We start from the raw sequence: 21,211 nt of genomic DNA, 5'->3' as shown, positions 1-21,211 counted from the left end.
CTACAGCAAACAACCGTTTCTGAGATTCCCTATTTTTGCAAAGTAATCTTTCGACAAATAATGGAAAACAATGAATTAAAAATAGTCACAATATGTATAGATATTTTCAAAGAATTGTAGTGCAAAAATCGTGGTTGTTTATAATGTGCTAACGATGGTTAAAACAATGCATCAAAAATTAGGCTCTGTAATAATTCCGTTTTTGAACAAACTTTCTGAAAACAAACTGTTTTGGATGGTACAATGCTGATTACGAACAGCTGAGCTTATGAAATCGTCAGCATTAACATATCAGTATGAAAATGCATTTACATTATGAAAAAACGATATTAAATTCCTCAGAGGTGGCGAAAGTTGATTTTATTTTTAAATAGAAATTCTTATTTTTATGCATTGCTTTCGTTTGAAAACATTACTGTTTAATTTGATATATCTATATGTATAAGAAGAACAATAGAAAATGAGACGGAAGTACTTTTGAAGGACCAATTTACATTCCTTCTAGTTTCGAATTTCTAAAATGTATTTTATGACAGAATGGACAACTTTTCAGCGAGACAGAGCTTCAGTGGATTTGAGGTAGAATGGCATGTTGCCAAGAGACAGAATAAAAGGAAAAGAATCCTACCTTATGTTATAAATTTCGCCATTTATGTATTCAGTACACAGGCCCGCTAAAAAGAAATTAAGTTTTTATTTAAATTTTCTTAACTAATTTTGTGCTTATCGCTTTTTTTGTTATACATTAATCCTTTTCACTCGGATGGTGCCCCACACTCACCATTTTGACGTTTTATTTATTTTTCAATATCGATTGTTAAAAATGCCTACAGTATGGTAAAAAGAAGTAGATTAATTTTTCAGATAAATTCAACTTAAAACAATTATATATATTTATTTTTCGGCACAATAAACAAGCCCTTGTATTAGGTGAATAATTATACATAGGATTACTTTTCCGAGGGTAAAGGGTTAAATAATATCAACTGATTTTGCATTTGTACATAAAATTTAAAATACGCAATCACATGGAACCCCAAGACAAATATGAACATTATACACAATTTCTGGGATAGGTGGATTGGAGAGGTTAGTTTAGGCTCACAAATGATTTTTTGATAAAATTAAATTAATGAACAGTGATTTGATTCAAATGAGACTTATGTATTGTTACAAAATTCGCCATGTTTAATACAGAGGATTTTCAAATAAATAGAGATTTGATACATCGATGTATGTATGAATTAAAAGCAACCAGCAAAGCGAAGCTTATTAACAAGCATTAGTCAATGACTAATATGAACAAAACCGGCTTGTACATCGAAGTTTAAAAAATCGGAAATATCTACTCACAATTTTTGCTAAATTGTAGCCTAAACATTACATTTTACAAACTCTGAAACTGAACCATTGGACGAGTGCTACTGTGAAATGTTTCTCTTTCATTAAGTAGTTAAAGCTCCGTTGTTCCCATTATGGTTTTGGTGTCTGATAATTCATCACATAAATAATCTATGTGCGATTTTTGTCGATTTATCTGAGTAAAAATGAGTTTTTTCTAGAACTTTCATCTTAATAGTATTAGAAGACCCAACCAAGTCATTTTAAGCGCAAACAAATAATATAAAAAGCAATGATAATATAAAATGAAGCACAAACATTGTTTCTACTTACTTAGGCTACTGGTCTCGGGGTCGCTGGTGTTGGTCACATTCATCTCTGCATGCAACAAAAAAGAACAAAATCACACTGAGGTCAAACACAGCAGAAATCAAAAGAAAAGGCTTATTTGAAAACACTTTCCTCTCTGATTAGTGTTAGCTTTTGCACACGGCAAAGCACATCGAACAGCCATGCACATGCAATACTTCATACAAGTGAGTTCCTGACTACAAGCAGCTGTTATTCCAGAAGTAATTTTAAAAGTGAACGCAACTAAATTAAACTACCCACCTAATTGGCTAAGAAATAGTATTCTTAAGAAGCTGCACCTCCTTTTATGTTTTTATAATTTGCAGCTTTGATTTTTTTAGAAAGAGATAAACTTGTCTTTGATACAGAAATTCTATTTTTTTCCTTTGAGTCTACTTAATTTCTGTCGCTTTCAACTTTTTAAAAATAGTTATTTTGAGATTTAAATGCATTGTTTTAATTATTTCAATATTTTAAAAGTATATTTTGATTTCCTTCACTTGTTTTAAAGTTTTAGAATGATACAGCTAATAAAAATATATTTAGACTTTTGAAGCGACACTGAGGTAAAGATTAAAAAAAAAAATGAAAGATCCAAGATAATTAGATTTATTCAACACATATCGTTATTTTGTGTAATATTTTAATAACATTCTTTTTGAGTAAATAAATTTTAAGCAATTTAAAAATAATTGGAGGAATGGACATTATATATAATTTTCGCTAAATTAAACGATATAATGATAATTTTGCTAATAAAGGTAAAATTGTTAAAAGACAATAAGAAATAAAAAGAATAAGCATTCTAAATATTTGTAATGTGATTTCTAAAAAGCAATTCTAAATGAAACTGTAATATTTCGATTTTTTTTTAAATATTTGATTTCGTTAACTCAAATAGGAAATAAAAAAATTCATTTTTATGCTGTTTAGACTGTCAAATAAAGAACGAAATGACTAACTTCAAATCTGCTAAGGGATTTCTACTATGTAGGTTTTAGCCAATCTCTAAGGAAATAAGTTACACAATGCAAGTCTTGAACTATTTGAAACATTTTGTGGATTTTCCGTAAAAAATAATTATATTTAGATATTATATTAGATAAAAACAATTTCTTTTTGAAACAGGTTTATATTAAGAGATTAGCAAATTTGAAAAGTAATAGATTCGTAAAAATATATGGAATTGTAAAAGTACCAAAATAAATTCGATGGTTCATTATTTTCGAAAATCGTAGACATTACATTGAAAATGGAAAGGAAGTTTTCGAAATTGTAGGATAATTCATTCATAATATTCTCATCGAAATTCAGATACGTTTGAGTTTTAGAAGATGTTTTATTTCATTTTTAATGCATATCGAAAGAAATTATAAATTTAAAATTAATTATATTTCTTTACTATTTATAACTTTTTAATATAAGTAAGAGATTAAATTTAAATACTTTGATGCTTTAGAATCTGAAACTTTTCAATTACCCTGTGTTCTTTAGCAAAATTTCATCATTATTTTATTACAAATTCTCATAAGCTTGAATTACACAGATTCACAATTTTGATAAAATTAATCGATTTCAACATTGTAAAATTTTAATTAGCAACATATTTCGTAACTTTAAAAATAAAATTCAAAAAGTGCCATTTTTTCGATAGTTTTAGAGAAAATATTTGTTTACACCAGTTATTTTTTCAAATGTATTTAAAGGAAAAAAAAAACTATATATCATAGCTTTTATTTTTGGTAACAGTATCCATTATGTATCATCGAATATTTTTGCATTTGAAAGTTAAAAATGTTTGAGTGAGGGTTAAGCTTCTTTAAAATCATAATTCAGTATCTGACTGCTTGATAATTAGTAAAAAAATCAAGGATTACAACTAATTTCTTTTAAATATTTTATTCGCAAACGTAATAAAACAGTATGAATTATGAAAATATGTAAACATTCTGTCAAATTTCATGATAATTTTTCCTCATTTTGAATTTAAAAAATTAAGAGAAATATTTTTATCTAAAAATATCGTCTTATTAATAAAAAAATAGGACTCAGAAATTTTATATTTTAAAATATTTTCATTAAAGTGACATTCTTTCTTTCAAAACCTTTATATTCAAAATTTCTAGCAACTGTAATGTACATTATGTGCCAATGGGAAGGGTTGCTAATTTTACTAAGCTTCCATCCATCATCCACTGAGGTAATTTGATTTCATAGTCCAACATTTATTATTTTATTATTACTTGGTATTTACGCCATCTCTTCTAAAATTATTTAGTATATTCAAATATTTTATTCTCTGTATTTAAATTTTTATTATTTTCTTCATCCGAATTATTTTTATTTAAAATTCGATCTATTAATTTTGTTCCATGTTATAGTTCGTAAATTACACACACAAAAAACAAACTGAGATTAAAGAACAGAAAAAGAATCGAAATACAAACTAAAAGATACAGCAAGAAAAGGGAGACGACAAACTCAAGTGAGAAAATATGGTTTATTATAATCTTTCAATAGTTTACACTTTTTTTTTTACAGTTTCATAAATTGGAGAAGATCAGAAAATGAGGAAGAAACTAAAATGAGAAGTAGAATATAGCTGTAAAATAAAGTAGAAACTTATCTTTTTCTTTAATGCTACACAGGAAGATAGAAAAGAGTAGAAGAAGGAGAAGAAGAGGAAGAGGGTCTTCTACACTGTGATTTATGCATTAAAGTAGACGTTTAAGGGTGGATACAACACTATAAGAAAACAGAAGCACGATTCTGTTACTTGGCAGTTTCAAAAGGCAGGGTGGCATTGGTCAGGAGAACAATGCCTCTGCTCGCTCACATGACTAACAAGACTTCCTATAGGCCAATTAACATACATTAAAATATTTTGTTTGGCATATTGCCTTGAAGCAGCATCTACTTTCTGATGTTCTACGTTGTTGTGAAAATATATTAATGAAAGGTATGAAAATAGCAAATTTAAAAGTCCAATATTATTCTGATAATACAAAGTATTTATAAATGAATAGCCCAACATTGCAGGACAGTTAAAAGAAAATATAAGTATAGCCTTGTTGTTTATCGGAAATCAAAAATAACAGTTGCAAGTTTAAGTTCAAAATAATTAAAAGTGTTTCAATGTGAACGCCAGAAATATGAAGGCTATCGAAGCAGAACGATATCTCATCCCAAAATTTTTTCTGCATACCAGGTGTGAAGCTTTGAAAGGATAGAATTATGAGTGTGTGGCAATACTTGATTCTTTTTTTCTGGGACTACAGCACATGTTTTTTTCCCAGCTCGAAACTGACGCTAATAAACTTAAGACATTAATATTTGCAGACTTTCAAAGCATCACCCCAGAAATGCTGAAAGAGTATGGAATGAGTTATCATATTACATTGATATAACTCGCATTTTTGGAGATGTTTATATTGAAGACCTGTAAATGTGTTAAATTTAACCATTTGACCTCAGATGGCGACTCTCACTCACCATTCGGGACGGTGCCTCATTTTGATGCTTTATTTATTTAATTTTGAATGTTAAAAATATCTGCAGAGTTGCAAGAAAATGCAAATTAATTAAACGGGAGAATTCAAGTTAAAACAATTATATATATATTTATTTTTCGGAGCAATAAACAAGTCTCTGTATTAGGTGAATAATTATGCATTAAAAATTACTTTTTCGAATGAAAAGGGTCAATTTCAGACTATTATTTGTAATTTCTGATGAACAACATGGTTATGTTTGTTTAGTTTTCTTTTAACAGCTAGACAAAGTTAGGATATTCATTTACAAACATCTTATAATGCTTTGCCCTTAGTGTAGTTAACGCAAAATTCGACAGGGAGATTTGAATGTTCGAGGCCCTTTCGTAGAATCAAGTTAAGCCTTGATATTTAAATATTTTTAGTAGTGGCATTTTACCCAGAAGGGATCACAGCCGAGGCTGGAAGGAACGGAATTTAAACTTCTGGGCGGATTTCATACAAATCTGTCCAATGCATTGCAGCATGGATATATGATTTCCTTCAATCAAATATCATATTTAAAGCTGCTATTGATAAAGCCCCCTCAAATACTTGGAAGGCATTCTCTAAAAGAAAGCTCTCATTCAGGCATTTAATTAGACGATTGTAATCCCAGTTCACGCGAGCACATTCCGTCCAGACGAATACCACCCCGGATTCGCATATTTAATAAATTCTACAAATTGTTTATTCGAAATAATTGTTTTCTCTTCTTAAACAGAATAAAAAGCATGCATATAATGTTTCTGCTATCTTTTCTTCTATGCTAAGGGATATAATTAGCAATTAAGCGAAAGAAAAATATTTACCCAAGAGAACTACATGTGTAGCATAAGTAGCTGAATAGGAAGAAAATATATTCAGAATACAGAAAAAGCAACAGAAATAGGAAACATATCAAGAAAAAAATTGCAAAAAAAGCATGTTATAAATAATTTCTGTTTAGAAAAAATAGGGAGCAAAATAAAAAAAATCACAGCTGAAGCATAGTTTTGTTTTTAATCAAAATTTTGTGATTATCCTGAAAAAAAATAAATACATCTTCCATGATGAAGTGTTTTATATTCCTGCATAATATTTCCAAATAAAATGCGTTATGAAAATAGACGCGAAATTTGTGTGCCTTATTTTTATTACATTTTGATTACAATAAAAAAATATTCCATCCATTAAAATCCTAAAAATTAAGATTATAAATTATTTTATTCTTAGCAAATTCTTTATTCAAAATTTTTAAAAAAATCTCGTTTTCATTTTCTACGCTGCCAGTAAGAAATCCAGAGATAAAAGAATAATACCTTTTGATTCGAAAATTATTAAAAGCATTTGAATATTTGAATTATATTTCTGATGCCCGTATTTTCGAATCTACATTTCGCATCAATAGGCATTGCACAATCTTCGGGACGATATTTAATCTTTAGACTATTTACAAGGCGTACATGTTCTATGAAAAATATTTTAGCCCTCCAAAAGTAACTCTAGAACTCATTGCTGTCCTTCCACTGTCTTTTGAAGAAAGTAAGAGAAGAATGTAATTTTAGAATACAGTTGGTAAAAATTAAAAATAGAACCAAAACTATTTATTTCCTGTGCTAAACTTAACACTTTATTATCAGAAACAGTCTTGCCAATAGTTGACTATAATTGAGTGACACAACAATGGGGTACTTGCCCACCAAAAAACAAAAAACGGCCATTTGTTTACTGAATTTCCGTTGCCCATAATAAATATCGAATTGCAACAAATTTCTATAAATAAATGTAGAAATATTAATAAATATTTTAATGAGTAATATCTAAAATGCGCATAAATTAATATTACTCAAAATTGTATTATCTTTTGGAGAAAGTATTTCATAAATTAAGAAAATATTTTTTTTTCTTTTTTTGGCAATACTTATGAATATATAAGCATGTATTAGTAAAAGGTACATACATTTTTCCTACCCAAGAGACACCGTGTACCTTTACCGAACCTCTTTTGCAAATACCATGATTTTTCTTTTTCAGTATACTGCTTGAATACTTATTACGAATTAAAAAAAATACTATTTTCATAACTAATTATTTTCTTCCAATCCTTTTCTAGAATAATAATGACCCAAATGATTTCAGCCAAAAAGGCCAATGCAATATATATTTCTTACCACCCTGGAGTTGCCAAATTCCAATGTTCTAACATAAACGATTACGCATGAAAAAACTTTAGAAAACAGATTTAGCATAACGCTTTATTAAGGCTTGAGTTAAAAAGAAAACTGATAGTATAAAAGTTAAGGGAAAACACGATTATCGATAAAAAGGTCGTAAATAACTTTGGATAACATGCTCGTGTACTAATTACAATTTTCTAGCTTTAGGACAAATAAGTTGTCATTAACTGAAGCTGAAAATACTCTTCTGAAGACTTCACTATCGATTGGATAATTGCGCTCCATTATCGAATGCATTACTCATTGTTCAAACTGCTGTCAGAAAACTATGATGAATGAATTAAATTCTAATTCTGAGAAGCACGAATTAAGCTAAACTGCTTCGGTGGGCAGAGCTTAAAAGATTAATATTCAATGCGAAAAACCATTTGGATGAATTTCCTCTGCACCATGCTTAACACATTGGTGACGGGAGATGAAAAGTCTCGATTTTATTATGCATTTTTTATAAGAGTTAAAATTGACTAAAGGGTTAAGATGTCTTATATATCACATAACAAAAGCCGATAATGATAGTTTTATAATATAATTAAAAATAAGAAAATGTCTTTATGACACTTATAATTGAATAATATACAGGATGTCCGCTTTTGTCATGACCCAATAGCTAATATATGAACCTCTAGAGATATAGTTCTAGTTAGAAAAATGTTTTAAGTGGCGGGAAGAATTATATTTTATGTTGATTGAGTTAATAAATGCACTTCTGAAAAAGTTGTGAATTTTTTTATACGATTCCATGGCCCTATCAATCATGTTAATAAAAAATTATAGACCCTTTAAAACACACGATAAAGAAAAATTCCAACGTTTTATGATTAAAATGGACTAAGTTATTGGTGTTTCATTTATATAGGAGTAGTATACACATTTATTTTAAGGAAAATTTTAGAAATTAAATTAACGGTGATTTATTTCAATTCACAAATGATTCTTTAATATCTATTATTGTACACGGATTTATCTGTAAAATTTATAGAAAATGATTTTAAACATTTAATAAGTCGAATATAGGAATAGAGGAATGGAGTTTTTTAAAAATAAAACTTTTACAATTTCAAAAATAGTTTGATAGGATGGGTACACTGTGTAGAAATTAAGATTTCGTACTTTATTGAGAAATATATTAATTGCCTGAAATAATATGAAATATAATTCTTCTCATCATTTAAAGCATCTTTCCAATCGGAATTATTTATCTATTTCTAATGGTTTAGAAATTAGCTATTGGGTCACGATAAATATGAACATCCTGTACGTGAATGCCATTGAATGAAATTCAAGCCATTTTTTAAAATTCCAAAATAAGTTAGAAAATATCTTTTTAAAGAATATTTTCTATATGGTAAAATAAAACATATCAATTCATTTGAGAAATATTGTGAAATGTACTTGGTGGAGTAAACAATTGAATATTTTTCGAAACATGGCAATCGAATGCAATTCAAAAAGCCATTCAAATCTAATTTTTGAAAACAAAGTTGGTAGAATCACTCTTTTTCTGTAGGAAAAAAACACTATTCATTATGTATTTCTTTTAATTACAAATGTCTCTATTTAATAAAGATCGGAAAAGTTGGTCATTTTACTCAATACTTAGCTATTTTATATATAGTAGTTAACAAGCTTAAATTAAAAAAAAAAAACCCCACAAAAATACTAGAATTTCATTCATTGATGGTATAACTCACACAAAAATAGTTTATATTCGGAGATATTTTGAGTGATAATCAACGATAACTATCGAAGCTCATTTAATTTCCCTTGACTGGATTTACCAATATCCACTTATATAAGCTATAGTATTTGAAACAATATCCTTCCCACCCTCTCAGTCATACAACTGATGATTCTTTCTTTAAAATTTTTGCATACTTTGATAGCTATGTTTTGAGAAATTTTTATCCAATAACGAAAATACAGTCAAAAATAGAAGATTTCTTATGTAAATAGGAAAAAAAAAACTTTGAATTTTCTCTCTTGTACATAAATGTTAAAAATGAAAGAAGTAAAATGTACTACAACAATAATAAGGGAAGATGTCTTAAACATCTTTACAAATAATTTTTATCAATTAATTATTATATATTCTATTTATTATTCATTAAACAATGTTTATATATATATAAAGTACTAAATTATCATTAAATCAAATTGAAATATGGACACTGGATAGCTTCATTTATTATTTATGCACGTAGACGTATCAAAAAGTTCCTGTAGCAGTTAAGTAGTACAGCAGAGTTTGGTTGGCGATGGATTGACAGGGAATAAGTTTAACGTTATTACATTATAGAAATGTTTTGGGGGATCACAAGCATGAGGTAATCCGCAATTACATTTTACACAGAAAGATGCAACAATTTTGAAATTTTATGTTGAATTAGACAAATCGGTTCGAGAACATGAAAATTATTTAGGAATTCTTGGCGGAATTATTAGGCGATGAATTAGAAGTGATACTTCGAGTAATAACGGAACAGAGATTATGTTCTATGTGGACATAATCTCCGTGGACAGACATTGCAAATTTGTCCTTGAAAGCCATACATGAATTTTAAGAAAAGTTCTATGTCATGAGAGGAAGAAAACTTATTGCAAGCAAATGGATCGATAAGGAACTAGATTCTTAAGACAATATAGTAATTCCTTGCTCGCAAGTTTTCCCATTATCCTTATCATTTTATAACTTTCACAGCCACAATATTCACAAGATATTATTTGTCTTTTATGAATTTCTTAATTCCGTCGAAAATAAAGAGGCTGCAAAAATGAAGGTACCAATTTTTCTTACCGTTTCTATATCCAAAAATAATCTCAGAAGGCATTGATGACTCGCTTACCTAAACTAACGGATGACAGTCCAGAAATATGGATAATAAATTGCAGAAAAGATAAGTTTAAACAAGGAAATCATGCTAGGTAACTAATGTACTTTTTTAGCAACAAGATGGTATGGAAACTTTTTGAAACATCCACGTATTTAATAAATATTTTTGATGGGTTTGTTTAGAAATTGTATTATGAAATTATATTATTATAAAGTCTAAACATATTCATAGAATACCGTCATCAATGTGTTAACACATTTCAGAGTTGGATAAGGAAAGGTGAAAGAAAAAGAACCTGTGTGGGTTTGGTAAATCAACTAACCTTTGGTAGGCGATCCGTCTCCTGCAAGGACACCACATGAAAGACAACAGGTCAGAGGTTATTGGATTCATAAAAATCATACCACAATAGAAGTAAGAATAAAAATAAGTCTATGAATGATTATTGAATGGGCAACAAATACAATCCATGAATTCCATGGTTGATGGTTAGGCTAAGAAAAATTTAATAAATGATTGACGATAATTAATTTTTTTGATTTTAATTTATAGAGAAATGTTGATTACGAAGTGTGTGGAAAAAATAGCTGTTTTGTAGAAAAATTATTCCCTTATAGATGTCACACTACATGATGACAATTAATATTTGAGAGTTAAATAAAAATCGCTTCATTCGTGAAAGATTACAAGACATTTTACAGATGCAATCAGCCATGTACAAATCTATTAAATATTCTGTAATCTCTTCTGAACTTTTTAATGATTTCTATAACGCCTTTGAATTTAAAACAAGCTTTGTACGCCAATTTGCATATTTAGAGATACCACTGGAAATTTAGAAAAAATTTAAAAACAACCCGTTTTCATCGATAAACAGGTTTGTCATCGCAGAAATTTTCGAGGAAACTTCAATTTCAGTGCATTATCTATTCCTGTAAAAAATGTCATCATGCTTTTGATTGACATGCATTTTCTACATTTTCTAAAATGCCAAATGTAAATGAAGCAACTACTGTAGGAAAAAGCATCGCACACAAAAGTGCTGCAACTAACATAAATGCATGGTCCACGATGTCAAACAGTCAGTATGAAAGTTAATTAGGGGAATGAGGGTAAATGTGTTTGTGTATTTGTTAAATTTTGGAGACAACATTCAGGAAGATGAAGTGAAAACTAAATATTAAGATAATTGCAAGAAAAGGAAGTGAATAATATAGTCCTTTTTGGATATATTAAAACTAAAATAGTGCTGTACAGTCACATGAAGGAAAATTACTAAGTTGTTGAAATTAGAAAATTTCAGAGTTCTTATCAAAACCGTTAAGAATTGACAGGTAAAATCTGTTAATACAGTCAAACAATTTAACAAATTTTCAGCATAATGGAAGAATAAAAAATTTTTTTTCACAGTTTTCTGCTAAGTAGTTTGCTTGAATTCTTATTTATATAGAATGCAGATAAAACAATTAGCTGTCAAATATTCATACCTAAATAATTTTACTATGAACAGAAATTTTTCTGCTTAAAAATCAAAATTTAGATTCCACTTTTATTGTTTTTCCTGAATAATGTAGGTTGAAAATGATTTGATTTGTCTCGGACTGTCTAAAGCAATAGACTAATCTTCATTGACTGACGTATAAATAAACGAAGTAAAACTGCATGAGTGGAGCCAAAATAAAAACCAGAATTGGTTTAATTTCTTAGCAAATAAAACTAAAATTATTTAATATCCACTAAAAAATCAAATTTGAATACTTTTTTTTATGGAAGCCCTCAACTTTTGAGGTCTCGTTTCCATCCATTTAACTTGTTAACTGGGTATGACGAAACATTCCAATGCAAAACGAGCTGAATATAAGTTAATTACCCGATTAACAGGTTAGAAACGAATGTTTGAATACTTTTAGCAGAGTGTAGTTGGAATATTAGCTCTTGCTAGTATTTTATCAAAATATATAGGATAATGCAAAATCAAACACGAATAGTCACTGCTTATATTAATTTATTGTGGATTTCAAAAATTACTTGTAGATAAAGAATTTATATGGGGGGGAAAGTCAAATGGAGAAAGGGTAATAATTTCAGTTTCTTAAGATAATTAGATTGCTATTTTCAATCTTAAGTTGCTGAAAAATGATGCGCCATTAATATATTACTAAAATTAAATAAGAAAATTTAGAAGACTTAATTTAGGATGCTTATGATTTGGAACAGAAGCATAGATGCCAATGACAGATACATTATAAGAATTCTGGCAGTTAGAAAGTTAAGAGCAATTAAAGACAAATTTTCATTTTAGCAAGGAAAGTGTTAATTTGGGAAATTTAAATTTAATGTTTTTATAAATAAGATAGTATATAGTAGTGGTCACAGAAAATATTAATTTTGATCTACTTATTAACATTGTTGACACATCTATTACCATATCTATTATTTTAAATCGACTTCTTTTTAAGAACTTTCGAAATATTCCCTATTTTGTTCCTATTTTAATACTATTAGCTTTCAATTAAATTCATTTTTATCTAATTTATCATATGATATTATTAAAGAAGTTAAAAAAACTATATTTACTCTGAAATTTTAACTCATGAAAATTACTGAAACTGCTTCCTCAAGATAACCGAGAAAAGCATGCAACAACTTGTGGTTTCAGTGACTGGTCAGCACTAGGTACAGTGATAAAGAACAGAAAGAGAAGGGGATGTTAGAGGGCTTTTCTCTTACTTTCGACGTCACTGCCGTCTTCGCCCGCATTTTCCTTGCTCTTCATGAAAGGAAATTTGCGAGAAAAAGAAAAATTTTTCTTTTTACGGTCCAGAGTGCTCTGAAAAAACACAGGAAACAATTATTTCAGGGACAGCGATCGTTTTTCTATGATAACACCACAAATTTGATCTTGGCATTAACGCGTTGAATGCAGAGTAGGTCGACGAAGCATTATTTTCCACTCACATATGAAAGTACCGGTAACAAAATTATTTTTCATCTGTGTCCTCTCTTGCATAGTTAATAATATCAAGTTAAGTAAAGAAATTTTGATTTAAAATAATATTAAAAAAATGTCTATATTTTCATTTTCGAAGTGAACGAACAGAAAGTATTGTGTAAAAAAACCTGATATTAATGAATATTTTTAACGAGATTTAAATGAATATTTTTTTTTATTTAGTTATAGTTTTCAAAAAAGTATTTTTGATACTATGACTGTCGCAAAGACAATAAACGAAAGCGATGAAATTTGATTTGTGATTTTATCATCAAAATTATAGAATATTCAAATTTTTTCTATAGAATTATGTTCCGTCTGCGTACATGTGATCGTGATTTAAGAGCGCAAATATTAGAAAGATAAAATTTAACATGTATTTTATCATCAACATTGTAGAGTCATATCAAATTCTGCATCAAATCAGACCAATCAGATTGGTCTGCCTATTTGCATAAATGTGAATAGGAAAGCTAAAATACATGTTAAATTTTATGAGCTTGATTAATGAAATTTTATAAGGAAATGAACAAAATTTCCTTTAAATGGATTAAAAGTGCAAATGGTACGGTGTTCCAAGGAAAATGCATATTCGGCTTTCTTCATAATATTACGAAACACAAAACTAAGCATATTGTGTTAGCATATATAAGAATCATAGGAAAACGCTATCGCTGGTTAATATAGTTTATTGAAGCTTTTAAGCAAAAACTTAGTTTGGATTTACAGATATTGTTAAAAGTGACGATTTTTTAACTTGAATTCTTACAGTTTGCCATCCAGATGTTTTTATACTTCTTGTTATCTGTTGAGAATTTTATTTTTTCAATTTTTCTGGACTTTGTACCCTATTTCTTAATCGATGAACCAGTTTTACTATTTCACCATTTTGGATTGAATTAATTTCTTCATCCAAATGTTGTGTGAATGCTGTTAATAGTTTTTTGAGAAATGCTAAGAATGACATTTATTTTCATTTTTAATTTCGAACTGGATTAAAACATTCAAAATGATAGCATTCGACTAAAATTCTAGGGTGAACTTCTTGCACAGTTTTATATATATATATATTTTTTGCTGTACGCTACTGCAGGCAATTTCTCGGTTAGAAAGCTCAATAACTGTTCAGATTAAGTGGTTACTTATAAATTCCATCTTTTCGTTTTATATTTATTATTTGCATTTATGGAATACCATTATTATAAACAAAGTATCAAATTACTTACACGACCTGATGCAGAAATACATTTCAACTTTACTTGATAAAAAATAAGAATATGAAATCGTTAACGCATTTAAAGTGCTAATGAAGTAACTATTCGTATACTAATTTTATTTTACAAATTGCAATGCAAAAAGATAAGCCAAATATCATTGTTTGATTATATTTTCTCTGGATTTATGACCTTTTAATATATTCTGACTCATTTTAGCTTGAAAATGAAAACGATAATACACATAACATTTTCTAATAATAAAGGAGAATATATGAATTTTTCAGGGTTTTTTTTGTGACAATTTCCAAAAATATTATTGCACAAAAATACATTTTATATCATTTCAAAATTATAAAATATGTCTTTTAATACTAGTAATTTAATAATAGGGCAAACCTTTTCTAAATTTTGGCATTAATTTTTTTTGCCTAGTTTCTAAAAATTTCTAATAACATTGCTGCCCTGAAATTCAAACCATTATCATTGTTTCATCAAATATTTTATCGCGTGATTTTCTTCCGTTGTTCAAAATGAAAGAAGAATGATTCTGTTTAATAGCCGTGTAGTTTACAAGACGAATGAAAACGAAGTTACAATATCTTGAAATTTAGAAGATAGATGAACCCCACATTTATGTTTTTAATGTCGCTATGAAAATAGAGCTGATCGTCTTTTGAAAATTTCAAATACAGAATGAATCCTTAATGCCTGGAAATTTGATGGAACAACGAAGTTATATGTATAAACGATTTAATAGAAATCAAATATAACCAACATCTCTGCCGAATCAGCTGTTTGGATGGCAATCTGTAGTCAGTGCAGACATTATGTCAATTCGTAGACATTATTGTTTAAAATTATGCAGAATATATCAATTTTTAAAGTAACTCTGAATATGATTCGAATGCCTTTCGATATAGAGTATGCCATGTCATTCATAGAAGGAAAACTAACAATATTTTACTTAATAATTTTAATTACTAGAATCCTTTTATGATTTAAAAGCATTTGACTCCTCTACCCAGAGATATTTTACGTATCAGAACTTGGCATTTAGTGTTTTGAAGGAAAGATGAATTTGAACAGATTTAGTTTTTAATATTATATCTAATTAAACTATACATTCGAAACGAAATTTATTCAATTTCATGAAGCTATTTCGTGAATCGTAAAATATGTATAAACACGTTTATATGATATGGTTAGTCTTATTTCGAAATTGATTTATCATTAATAACGGTGAGATTCCAGCATGGTTTTTTCAATGATTCACAAACAATCTGCTATGCTTGCAGTTTTTCTGGCACTGTGAGTACATTGCAATCTTAAGTATTATAACGCACATTATTAATCTATCTATGTATTTACCCTTCTATGTAACCACATCCTTTTTATTGTTTCAAGAGATCATGGATACTCGTTTGTTTAGATTCGCATTATTTCTATAAAATATATTTTTGAGTCGTTAAATGAAGACTTACCTTTCCGTCGTTTACGCTGCTCTTTCCCTGAAATTTAACCGATTTTAGTCTCGCTTTTTCTTTTCTCTCCACCCTGTAATAAGCACAAGAAAAATAGGATATTAATGGGGACAAATTCTGGAAATATATAATGTTTTCTATAATTTGATTAAAATGTCTGTCAGAAAGATGCGAAGATTACAAATGATTTTATTTACTATCGTTATTTTAAGATGTTAAAGAATTAGAGAGGGCATCCGATCTCTACCTGTTTCGAAATCATACATTTAAATGCATAAACTAATAAATCATCTTAATTTTTTTGAATTTTTGAGATTAAGTTATTATAAATAATTTTTACACTTAAATTATATTTATAATTGTTGAAGAATATAAACAATTTAATTATCTAGAACCCCTTTGCGAATAATAAGGGTTCTGAAATATAAATTTAAAACTTTACACTGATACTAAATTTCTTTCACTTGTAAAATGTATTTTAAGTATAGAGATCTTAAATTGCGCTTATTAATGAAAGGGTGTTAAACAGTGTCCCAAATAAATGGCCTCAATTTTTTTTAAAAAAACAAGATGCTTTTAAAATATAAAAACGAAAGGAAACTGCAGTTTATTTTTCGTTTTCTAATTAATATAAAACTGAAAAAGAAAGTGATAAGTCTATCGTTACATTTCTTGAACGTGACTTTGTCTACCGTAACATATCTTTTTTTACTGTAGACAAAAATCAAAATTAAAAAAAAAAAATTCTTGACAGTTATATGAAATTTTATATTTTCACTTTTTTATACTCAGAAAACAGTTATATAATTAACAAAACAATCCTTGACTATCAGAAACATGATAGTAAACTTTCACGTAAATAAAAATTGCACTTACTAAAAATATCATGTCTGTAACAATTAAAAACCCACAAAAATCTGAAAATGAGACACACCATTGATAGTTTTGAAACCTCGCTTAAATAGGTGCTTACAACTGAATTTTTCTAGCTTCTTCACAAATGCAAACAAATTTCGAATATATTAATTTCAATTAAAAAATATTCAAAAATAAATATTATGTCAAAAATGGGCCAAATTGAGACTCTCACGTGTCTTAAATCTCTGTATTTGTTTCACGTCTGGAACATTTTGTTAAGAGAAGGTAACTGAATTAGTTCTTTCTGAAGTGTTAGAAAAATTGAGTTATACTGGTATTTAGCTTTATATCTGTTCTGAAATTTCTATAAGCAACTTTTATCACTCTACGCCCCCCCCCCCCAGCTCCAAAAATACACGAGAGAAGTTCCTGGGTAATCTGTGAAGAATAGAAACTTAACTCATTGTTTTGCTGTTATTTAAATATGGGAAATGTATAGATATTAACTAAATGCCATACACATAGATAATGACATACTTGGTATAATATGAATAATAAAATACATTAAGAAGAAAATACTTAACTGACTTAAAATTATACTGAAAATCCTAAAAATTTCACTTGTATTAGAATAATGTATGTAAATGAAAAATACATAAACATATTGACTGGCAATGTGTTGCGGACCTTAAAAATGTCATTATCTACAATAGATAATGACATTTTCATAGGATAGATCATCACTCCATGTCTCTGCGCATACATTCATTGTGATTCTTGATGCACCAATTGGGTATGTAATAAAAGAATCTTACACAAGGCTCTAGAAAACCTACAATAGGTATTATTCTTAATTACTATTAATACCATTGATAATTCATCCTAATTTGAACTAAAAAGATTGTTGTAAGACACAGTGAGGTTGGAAATGTGATGGTAAATGACTATTCCCTGTGGTAAACATCCATGATTTATACACAAGAGAAAATTTGAACAGGGTTTTAATAAAATGATCTCCTGTTACCTTCTTTTGGAGGGCACTATACCGATGCCCTCCTCTTGTCCCCCGGGCAGAATCTTGGTGGCCTGCCACCACTCGTCGTCGCTGGCGTTGATGACGTGTAGCACGTCGCCCAGCTGGAAGGCCAGACCCCTGCTCGGCAGACCGCTGTCCTTGGATGGGTCATAGTCGAAGAGGGCCCTGACGTAGAGCGATCGCTTCTGAGAGGTGCGCAGGCTGCCGGAGGTGCTCAGCATCTGTTCTCTCAGGTCATGGATCTTGGCCTCGAAGCGGTTGTACTCTATGAACGAAAAGAAGCCACGAGCTCATAAGACAAATGTACAAGCAACTCACTACTAAGTATTTGAATGATTTTCAAAATCAATAAATTCCTAATCTTTTTTTTAAAAAGTACTAAGTTCTTAGGCGATTTATTATGGGGCGACTTGATTTTGAGTCAAGATTTAAACCACTGGATTTTATTTTGAAACGAAAGGACAGTTGTATTAATTAAAGTGCAAAATAGAGATTTTTTGATGCATAGAACAAGCTTAAGAAGACAGCTGCAGGCAATTTAATTTAGCTGTATTGTAAACTGACTTGCCTCAAACTGAAATTACACATTTTATACAACAGAATATTCAATGTGCATAATTAATGGTGATGCAAGGAGATGCAAGCATTTATGAAGGATTACGGCAAGCAAGGCATTTATGGAAAGGAGGAGACATTTATGGCAAGAAAGGAGATGATTATACGAATGTTTGTACGAAGTTTTGTCTTAGATAAATCTACAGAATATTGTAGGATGCATTTTTTTAACTTTAAGGAAACGTGTTATTAAGCTATGTACAATCGTTTTCCGGGAGACGCATTTTTTTTATTGAAACATTATTATTTTGAATCAAAATAATTAACTTGATCACTCATTTTAAAATTAAGTTTTAGTTCAAAAGTAAATCACGTCATAGTCAATACAAGATTTTAATTTTGGAAACATCTACAGAAAAGAAAACGGAATTAGTTGTGATAAAAGTTAGTAATTTTTAAAATCACTAAGAAACGTACAGGCCAAACCGATACAATTAGAATTTGATTGTCAGCAGACCAAAAAAAAAATGTATTCAGATGGGATGGAGATTTAATACTGTATTCAGTTATTAGGAACTTCTAAATTATGATAAAGTTTAAATGACATTAAGTATTATTATAGACATATTAAGTCTGTAATAGTACTTAAAAGTTGCGATCTTTTCAAACAATTTTTATCATTTCCAAGCTTAGATCAGCAATAAAATATAGAGCAGATTAAAGATAAAAAAAAATTAAACAGAAAAAAATAAAATGTGCGTATTTATAAAAACGGTTATTAAACTATGACCTCTAATGCTGAACTCGGAAATGATAGAAAGTGTCCTTTTTGGAGATGCTAAAAGTTAAAAAGTTTTTTCACACATGGTTAATAATGGTAAAAATATAAACGTATAAAATTAGATAAAAATATTCATATAAGGAATATCTGATCTCAAATCTCTAATCAAAATTATTTAATTTTGACAGCCAGAAATAAGTATTTTTTTCCATAGAGAAAAAATAGACATTCTCTATAGAAGACTATTCCTCTATAAAAAATAGATATTCTTACAGAGAAATTATAGAAATTAAATCAAATTTCTGATAAAGTAGAAAACATTTAAAATTGTTGTAGCTTTAAATATATGAATTTTTAATATTAATAGGGAAAAGTTTTAAGATTAGTAAGAATACAAATAAAGAATATGTTATCCTAAAAATATTTGTAATTACAAAAGAAAGAAGGATTAATTTATTTTTCAGAGAAATTCAAATTCTAAATAACAGCTCTTAATTAGAGTCACATGCAGATGACAGAAGATGAAAATAAAATAAATAGTTTGTTGTAGTTTTGCAAACAAAAACAATTTTTTGGTGAAAGAGAAAGGAAAAATAACGAGCGACCGTGTTTTTAATTTCCGCATTGAATCACCATTCCGGTTCAAGGCTTGTTCATTATAGTTTGCCTGCAGACATCCTTCTTCCAATTCTTTGCCTTCTTCCTTTTTTTATTTTCGCAAAAGAAGTTAAAAACAGCACTCATTAAGCAAACCTCCGCTTTTCTTTTGTACGATTCGCTTTTGCAAATTGTTTTCGGATAAAAGGGTTTCCTTACAGTCGTTAGACTAAAAATATTCTTTATTTCCCGAGATACTTTAACTAAAGATTTTAGCAGAAGATTTATTGATAAAATGTGAACATCAAATGTTGTGATGGAAAAATAGAAAACCAGATTCGAAAAAATATATAAATAATAGCTTTGTTACTATAATACTATATATTTCTTCTTTTATCTTGTTATTTATATATAAATTTTTAAAAAAATCTTATATACTGCAATTATATATACAAAGCAAAAAGAAAAAAAAACATTAAAAAAAAAACAGAAAAAGATATTTGTTTTAATTTCAGATATTAAGCAAAAAATATTTCGTTTTATATTCAATCTTCCACTTTTATAATAAATTGTGTCTCTACTTTAATCATATAATGCAAAAAAAAAAAAAAACTCTTTGGCAATGTTTAAGAATTTAAAAAATCTTTTTTCTTTTCTAAAAATTAGTAAAAAATTCCTATAGTGATAATGACTCAATTCTTAAAAATTCTAGAAAGAACTATTATTTAATTCTCATGTTTTGGAGTATTAAATTTAAAATATCATTTCACATGCATTCTCGCTTAAACAGAATTAAATTTTTTGGTGGCATCTAAAATAGAACTAATGTTTGTAATATCTGATAATTTAGAGAATTGCGTCATTGGTAATAACCAAATTCATAACGTTTTTCGCAAAAGAATTTCAGAGGGATAATTTTTGCCTTTCCTATTTAATTTAGTTCTAGCCAGATGATCTTCAGTGGTATAAATCTTCATAATTTTCTTTGCCATTCTCCGATTACTGGTATATTGTTTCTGACATCTCAGTTCTATATAAAATGTAACTTGACAAATACAGGTAATGAATTCTCAAAAACTCCTGTCTTCTTACTTTCTGGGAGTTTTATTTACAACATTGAAAAATAATTGTATCAAATTCTGCATTAGTCAGAATGTACCACTAAAGTACGTTAGTGGTACAGCCTAATACGTTATCCTGGTCCTACGGTTCACCAATATACTAGATTTTTTTGAAAAAATAGAATTAATTTAGGTCTACGAAACTGAACATACTAATACAAATCTTAGTTTTCTCTATACAGAATGTCAACAAGAATTATACGCTGAGTATTGTATTTATTTTTTCAATGTTTTTATTATCAAGATTTATCACTTTCCCTGCATATTCTGTTCTACAACATCAACAGATTGCAACAATGCA

At 28.5% G+C, this 21,211-nt stretch overlaps 1 protein-coding gene across 14 annotated transcripts in view; it reads right to left on the bottom strand.

Annotated features, from left to right (window-relative positions):
* Window positions 1-21,211, bottom strand: part of LOC129962641 (disks large 1 tumor suppressor protein-like) — a 402,450-nt gene that overhangs the window by 22,721 nt on the left and 358,518 nt on the right. For 10 of the 14 annotated variants that reach the window (XM_056076505.1, XM_056076513.1, XM_056076506.1 and 7 more), the window contains 5 exons: window positions 17,845-18,121; window positions 15,963-16,035; window positions 13,003-13,102; window positions 10,595-10,615; window positions 1,675-1,719 (listed from right to left, as the gene is read on the bottom strand). In XM_056076505.1, coding sequence (XP_055932480.1) covers window positions 1,675-1,719; window positions 10,595-10,615; window positions 13,003-13,102; window positions 15,963-16,035; window positions 17,845-18,121 — 516 coding nt within the window. The remainder of the gene's footprint in view (window positions 1-1,674; window positions 1,720-10,594; window positions 10,616-13,002; window positions 13,103-15,962; window positions 16,036-17,844; window positions 18,122-21,211) is intronic. The other 4 variants (XM_056076510.1, XM_056076512.1, XM_056076514.1 and 1 more) reach the window with 3 other exon arrangements.

Source organism: Argiope bruennichi, chromosome 3 (assembly GCF_947563725.1).
Source record: "Argiope bruennichi chromosome 3, qqArgBrue1.1, whole genome shotgun sequence".
In the NCBI taxonomy this organism is placed as follows: Eukaryota; Metazoa; Arthropoda; class Arachnida; order Araneae; family Araneidae; genus Argiope; species Argiope bruennichi.
Note: the sequence above shows the minus strand (reverse complement) of the source record. Positions and strands in the feature narration are given on the sequence as shown.